At 32.4% G+C, this 8,393-nt stretch overlaps 1 protein-coding gene across 1 annotated transcript; it reads right to left on the bottom strand.

The window, feature by feature from the left end:
* Positions 1-257: 257 nt before the first annotated feature.
* On the bottom strand, positions 258-1,304 carry LOC128202282 (uncharacterized). The gene has a single exon (XM_052902045.1). It carries the CDS (start codon positions 1,302-1,304, stop codon positions 258-260), a length of 1,047 nt encoding a protein of 348 aa, XP_052758005.1.
* Positions 1,305-8,393: the final 7,089 nt, after the last annotated feature.

Genomic DNA, 8,393 nt, shown 5'->3' with positions numbered 1-8,393 from the left:
CAGACTTACGCCACATCAGTGCAACACCTCCATAGGGTCGGCCTTTCAATAACCCAACGGATGTATCCACAGACGACTTTGCAAAACATCCAAAGTCCCTGTCAATCTCATTCACAAAATTAAGATCATGAGGAAGCAACCATGTTTCCTGCAACGCTAGGATATCAACGCTCTTACACAAATCTCTAATCTGATTAACAGATCTCTTTATCGATCTACAATTAAAAGTAGCCATGGATATAGATACCTTGTTAGATTTATCCATAAAGTGTGTTATTAGAAGCGGTACGAATCACTCGTTCTCGATAACGTCGAAATACCAATCCTACTGGCCAGAAACTAGAATTTAGGAAGGTATTTATTTTATTACTTGATATTTTAACCTTAAAAGAATTAAATGACGTCTCTCGGTTTTGTTTGAGTAGCTCAACATTAAAGCATTCTTCCCCCATATCCTGAATATGAGCCTTTATATTTGACTCCGTAACAGTTTTTGATGCCCTTGAAATATAAATCGAACACTGTGATTCAGCTACTTGAATTTTAGCCGTATTTTCTAAAGTACCACGCATATTAATAAGTTTTTGTTTACGTTTTTTATATTTAACAACAGTGAATTGCTCACTATTGTTGTTCTCAAGAGTCTCATTAGATGTAGGTATTACTATATTTTTCGACATTAACTGCGCAACCACTCCACACTTCCCAGTCACTGCACTCGCAGGCGATATTGTACCATGTATGCGGTGCCGCTTACGAGCGCTTTTCGTTTGACTCGACAGTGTCCGGTGAACAATATCACGATAGGTCGGTGTATGAACGGTGTCGGTCACGTCCAGCGTGCCGCCGTGCACCGGCGACGGCACAACGACAGGCGGTAGCGGGCGAAGCTCTGCATTAATACTCCTATTTCTCGTCGGAGTCGTCGGGCTACTATTTATCCTTGTGTCTTTATCTTGCTTATTTATCGTCATTGATAAGTGTAATTCAGTTAACTCGGAGCTAACTTTCGTCTGAAATTCATTTAATTCTGTTCGCATCATAGACATATCTTTCAATAGACGAGTCACATCTACATAGTCAAAGGTTACAGACGGTAGGCGACTTAAGTCACGCGCAACGAAAATTGGTTGTTTGTCTGGATCCACTTCTTTAAGCACTGTAATGATATCTTTCACATTTTTCTTCTTCTTGTCGTCGCCCTTTCTGTGAATGTTCCTGGATCCATTTCCACACGCACAATACAATACATTTTTCCCCGTTTCAATTTCAGAATCTGAATAATTCGAAGCACATATTTGCATGATACTAAGTTCATCCAAAATGTCTATTTTGTTTTGAATAAATGCTAAAAGTTCACTAATTATTATATTATCCGCCATCTCTTAATAATTTAGACCGCGCACTCGTACATTATAAAATGTTATTATTCCGCGTATACAAACAATACGTCTACCTTACTACGAAACATCTAGCGAACTGTAGTATAGTTGTAGTACTCTAGTATAGTTGTTGCACTTCTACATACATCATGTATATTTTATTATATTTACCCGACTGCCAAAAAAAAGAAGGCTGTGTCTTTTATTGGGTGAAAATGGCATGATAACCCCGCCTGTCGGTATACACTGGCGGGGTACCAGTGATAGGTGAGGATGAAAAGGCAGGTCAGTTAGCCCATCGTGACGAATTCAACGATAAATTAGTTACGATAGTTTCCAGGGGAATCGCGTGGAGGTCGACCTGATAGAGTATATTGATAGCAATGGGGACTAACCTCCCCATTACTAACAATCCCTTCCCCTGAAATCCAGTTGTCAGGTTTATACAAGGTGAAATCGAAATTAGTATAGCATCGCTTCAAAGGACTGAATATTTTTCCCAAAGATTATAAAGTCGAAAACGATAAAAAGATTTGTGATCTGAATTAATTTTACAAAAAGAAAATATTTAATTTTTTTGTATATTTAGATAGATACTCTTTATTGTTTCCTCCAAAAGATTACAATAATACTCGTAAACTTAATATAGACACAAACTATTATAATTATAAAACAATATTAGTTCATTTAAATGGATAGACTCAAAAATACTCAATCGATTTTTAATTTTTTTCCACTTTCAGAAATCATTATTATTAGCGAGTAACATGTGCCCATGTATTTATAAAAAAACTGTGTAAAGCTGGGGTAGATTGCTAGTATAATATAATGACTAACTAACTCTTCAGCTGGACGCCCTGTGGTAGTTTCATTCCTTTCAACATCCTTTTTCCATTTTATTATTTTATTACCTCAACTTTTTCATGTTATACGTTTTTTCCCCATTTTTGGTTTTTTATTCATTAAATTTGACGTATGCAGTATTCATTCATTCATTCATTCATTCATAAACAAAATACATGCATGTAATTCTGCATTGCAGTAGAAATGCACATTTACGATGAAAGCTGGCTGAATACTTTTTAATTGCTTATCCCACATTTTTTATTCTCTTCACAATCTCACATGGAGGGATTCATAAAAAAGTTTTCATACAAAATTCACTTGACAATCTTAATTCTGAATAGTCTAAGAATTTATTATGAAAATTATAATATAAATACTCTGTTAGTTTATGAATGTAAATTTATACTAGCTCACAGCAATATATTTGGAATGGTAGCGTGCATTTTACCAAATTACGTAACACGATTTAAAAAAAACGAAAATAAACTGTGTTGCAATAAATTTAACAGAGACTTAAGGGTACCATTAATTAATATTATTATAATATTATTAACTTTTTAATTAATACTTACTGTAAATAATTTTAATGGTATTTTTTGTTATTAGTATTTAATAATATTTGTACGCTTAACGATAGCAAAATATAACGTTTTATATAAAATGCAAAATTAAATTTATGACTATATTCGTGTTTATGGAAATAAATTATTAATTAATAAAAGAGCACGCAGTTTGAAATGATAAATGTCGCGTACAGACATGAACAGCAACCACGGTCTATGGAATGCCCTATGATGCCTACTTTGGCCTCATAGTGCATTTATAACGTCCAAATTCAACAACAAAGTCCAAATACTGTTATTCTTGAAATGTATCCTGTAATTTCTCTCTCATACCTTTTAAATAAAAAAACAAACGTATAAGCATAGATAGTATAATTTTTGTTAATTGGGAAAGAAAATGCGTAATATACAAGCACAAGAAACATCTCACCTCTTGGAAGTAACATGAAAAGTACCCATCAAAATCTCTAATCTTTTCAGAATTAGCAACTGTACTTAAAAAAAACAGTCAACTTGAAAACACCATCTTTGAAGTGTGTCGATAAAGACTAAGAATCCTGCACCTATGAATTTAAATGAGACAATTCAATCCTACGGCGGTGGTTATCCGTTTACGCCTTTAGTTAATCCTACACTTAATATTCTAGGCACGTGGACACAGCGCGTAATAGACTAGAGTAAACGACCACTACGTCTTCCTAACATCTCTTTTAATTTAGAATGCTAATTCTAATGGCTACTATAATGAGTTCATTCAAAAATAGTTTAGTTAAAAATAGTTGTGCTTTTTCACAATGTAATTAAGTTTAGAAAATATTTTATACTATCATCGAATATTTAATTATTAACATAAACTTATTTTCACGAAATAAGTGTGGACTGAAAGATGATGTAGTGACAAAAATCGAGAAGGAAATGTTGCGTCAGTTTGCTCATTTGGAGAGGATAGATGAAAGAAGAAATACGAAAGAGATTTGTTATGCAAGAATGAATGTAGATGTCGGTAGAGGCCAATCTAGATGGACGTATATCGACCAAATAGGCGATGTGCTGAAGAAAGACCAAATTAAAAGTACCCGTAACCTGCGAGCGTTTATGAAAAATTGATGAATGTGAATGAAACAAAAGAGGTTTGAATTAATTGACACATTTAGTGTTTCATTGTTTCTGCCTACCCTAATGGGAGACAGACGTTACAGACATGTATGTATGTACTTATTTTCATATATTATGTTTATATGTAAAAATAAGTTTGTGTCACTTGCTACTTCTTCCTTATATCTTTTTTTAATTTGGAATGCTAATTCTAACGGCTAGACTAAAGAGTTCATTTAAAAATAGTTATAACATTTTAGAATGCAAATAGGTTTCAAAAAATCTTCATCTTACGTACTTTGTCTCGTTATTTATATTATGGATATGAAAGTGAGTTTGTTTGTCACTTGCTACCGTCCTAAGATCTATTTTAATTTAGAATGCTAATTCTTACTACTTCATTCGTAAAAAAAGTTATCAACACAGTAATAATCCCCATTAATTACAAAACTAATTATCAAAATCGATTAATAATAATAAATCGATTTTTAAAATATTGCGTCACGTACAGAAAAATAGTTTACTATAGGTAAATTGACAAATGCTCCATTTTGAATTCGCTTAAAAAACTAACATTTTATTTCTGATGCGGTGACATTAAAAATAACCGTTGATTAACATCTTTATTGCGTAAATTACTCGTAACTGTAAACGGCGACGGTGATATTAGAGAAAAACCACTAAATAACTAAGGTGACACTATCGCATAGATCGCTGACTGGGGCACAGTAATAAATAATGAAAATTACACCGAGCGATGATAAGGGCTCCTTTACTAATGAACCTGTTCGCGATATACGAATTCTTTATTTAAAAATTTATTTTGAATTTAGAACATGACGAAGTACATTATAATGAATGTGTGTTATAAATAATTTTGAATTTAGAAAGCTCAAATCAAAAAAAAAGAATAAATGAAACACGACCAAAAAATAAATTAAAAAATTTGTTTTAAGAGTATATGAGTTCGCATGTGTTGCCGTTATATTTTGATAAATTGAATAAACAAACGGTCATTATACTAATTTAATTGTGCCGTGTCAATAATATTTTTGCCGTATCGTCCCGGTACAGAATGCTGGGAAAGCAAGGTGTTTCTTTCCCGTGGATGTAGTAAAAGGCGACTAAGAGAACTTAACTTGTTAACTTGTTCGTGCGATGGGCAGCACGTACCTCTTTAAACATCACCAATACCTAACTGCGGTTGCCAACCCTCCTTGGCAGGAGGCATGACAACTATTGACAAAACCCTCCAATGGGGGAGGCCTATGTTCAACAGTGGACAGTTAACGGCTGATATGATGATGATGATGATTATTTAGAAACGTCGAAGAATATACACTGATACAATGAAATAAACAATGAAATTTAAAAAATTTCGTATATGTAAATGTTTCTCATTTCTAACAATAACTTTATTTTAAACAGCCAAATTTATAAAAATATCTGTTTTTTTTTTAATATTTTTTGAGTAAAGAGTTTAGAACAAATATAAATAGACTAATCCCAAATGGTGCCATATCCAAAATTAGTTGCAAAATACTCAATCTATGTACACAATTTTGAGAACCCCTACGGCCTTTATACGGTTTTTATTACTAGCAACGTTAACAAGCCTTTTAAAAAAGTAGTAAAAGTAAAAAAAAATAATAATAATAAAAATGTCCAACATAAGAAAAATTAGAAATTAGCCATAATGTGGTTAAGTCGTAACTTTTATGTACTTCGTTTGTATAAGTAAAAATTTATGCGATTTGACTAATACGTATTTAGAGCGATTAAGGTTTGTAGAGATTAAAAAAATCTGAAATTTGATTAGAAAAATGTCGACCAATTAATTAGAGAAAGTTTGATTTGATATTATTTTTATATGTTTTTTTTTTGTGAAAAGAAAAAGTTTTTTTTTTGTTTGTTACCTTATAACTCCATCAGATTTAAACTAATTCAGAAAATTTCTTTTTTTATCTAAAAAGATATATTTACATACTAATAATTTCATTCAGTACTTTAGTTTTTAGAACAAAATAACTAGTTTTGTTACAATTGAAGTCAATAAACACACACAAAATTCGATATATTTTAATGTATACTAATATTATAAATATAGAAGAGAGTTTGTTTATTTGTTTATTACTATAAAATTTAGCATATTTTAGTTAGTATTTGTTGCGGAGAAGAACATATTTACCTTTTTTCATCCTGAATCAATTAATATGTGTAGCTAATAAATAATGAAGCACCACGTCTATAATTCAATATTTATCCCAAAAGTGGATTGTTAGAGAATACCAATATTATCGTTTTTTTACCACATTTTCATTTTCTTGTTTAAATAAATGAATAAATAAAATATTTTACTGAACTAGGTGTTAACTTTCGGAAGTCCACATCACTGGTTATTTGAATAGAATTATTTTGCTGCATTCCACTACCATTAATATATGTGCGACTGCTAACACTGAAGATGATCCACCACTATTACTATCAAAAGTTCCACAACCTTCTATATTACCCATCAAGTTTCGATTTCCATTTTGTTCTTGCACGTTTTGCTACACGTGTACCTTACCTCTAAACGAGACATCTTCAGGCTTAATTCTAATGTCTTAAGAGGCGCGTAAAGAACCTTATATTGGAAGGATGAGCAACAGCGTCCTTCTTTAAATATTACGATTGCCATTGCAACATGCGTTTGCCAACCAATCTGCCAAGCGTAGCAACTGCTTGCAAAACTCCCCTTATGGAGGAAACTACGTTCAGCAGTGGACAGTTAATGGCTGATACAATAACCAGAAATAAATAAAAACTTTCTATTATAATATCCAGTTCCGCTCCGAAAACATCTTACGAAGTGAATATTGTACAATTTGCTCACGTAACCGGCGCATATTCTAAAAGCTCAGGGACATCCAGACAAATCTGCGCGGCTCAGAAATGTGTTACGCAAAGCCGCAAATTTGTCTTCGGTCTTCCTTACGTGGACACTGTAGTTCCTATTTTTCGGTCGAGAGACATTATTATTTATCACATACTAGCTTTCTGCCCGCCACTTCGTACGCGTGGATTACAGAAGTAGGGAAATCCATGAAATAAACTACTCGTATTTCTAGATGTCGTCTCAAGATGAACCGTATACCAGATTTTAAGGTTCAGAAATACAACTGTGAAAACCGAATCTAATTTGGTGCAGTAATTTTACGTAGTACCGAAACCAACATACAAATAGACAGACACACCGATAACATTTAAAAAAAAAGTATCGTTTTATTTAAATATTTTTATTAGCATCTCTATATGTACTGACATTATCCAGTTACAATTTTATTATATTACTAAAATGTAAGGACAAGTACTTATTTATTTAAATAACTTTATTGAATTTTTTTTTTTATTTTATTATCAAAAAAAATACAAGTTACAGAATTTATGTTACATTAGCATTCAGAAACCACGTAGGTTTATATTAATACTAAATACATTAAAATTATTTAAATTGTATTAAAACCATGCAAGAAGTATCGTTTTAAATTATACTTGATGTTGCTAATAGTAATGTTATCTCGTACATCGGTGGGTAGTTCGTTAATAAATCGAGGAACCAGGTAGTCAGCCTTACCTCACCATAATAGTTATATTTATTATATTGTATAACCACACTTATCACTATTTTTACAAGTACTAAACTAATACAATACTCGTAGTTACAATAAACACTATTGTATTAGTTTATAATGTAACAATACAATAATAGTGATTATTATCATTATTATATGTAACAATATTAACCAGTCAATACCTATATGTCAGTGATGCCTACGGACACTTTCTATCATCGTACGGCTCGCCATCGACAGGGAGTTCACCCTCATACCCTACAGCCTAAATGGTCGCGTACAACGCGGTTTCAGAGATGTTTTCTCCCACGAACACTCAGGTTATGAAATGAGCTCCCTGCCGAGATTTTCCCAAGAGACTACAGGGTTCTTCAAAAGGGGACTAAAGAGGTCCCTTCAGGGTCGGCAACGCGCGTGTAATACCTCTGCTATTGCAGGCGTTCATAGGCTACGGTAACCGCTTACCATCAGGTGGGGCGTATGCTTGTTTGCCACCTCAGTGGTATAAAAAAAAAGAAAAGTCAATCTTCTTCAACTCTATTCAAGTCCTTACGTTTTTTATTAGTAAGATATGATTGTAAGTTTTAATTTAATTTGTTTGTTGTATTGTTACACTATACACTATTGTATTAGTTTACAATGTAACAATACAATAATAATGATAATAATCATTTATTTCAGGCACTGACTGATCCATGTAACATGTTATTATCATATGATAAAGTACAAAAAAAAAGCATAAATAATGATAAGGTTGCCTGGAAGAGATCGTTACTTAGCGATAAGGCTGCCCATTGTTGGCTGTTTATCTTGCTTGTATGTAATTAGGAATTCATGTTGTTTGTGTACAAATTGGTATTCTTTATAATCTGTATCATTCTTTGAAAATAACA

This window comes from Galleria mellonella, unplaced genomic scaffold (genome assembly GCF_026898425.1).
Source record: "Galleria mellonella isolate WM207_F2 unplaced genomic scaffold, CSIRO_AGI_GalMel_v1 utg87, whole genome shotgun sequence".
NCBI lineage: Eukaryota > Metazoa > Arthropoda > Insecta > Lepidoptera > Pyralidae > Galleria > Galleria mellonella.
The sequence above is the reverse complement of the archived record's forward strand: the minus strand, read 5'-3'. Positions and strand labels throughout refer to the sequence as shown.

Excerpts from the sequence above, each read along its gene's own strand:
- LOC128202282 (XM_052902045.1), bottom strand. The coding sequence starts at position 1,304 with ATGCAAATATGTGCTTCGAATTATTCAGATTCTGAAATTGAAACGGGG.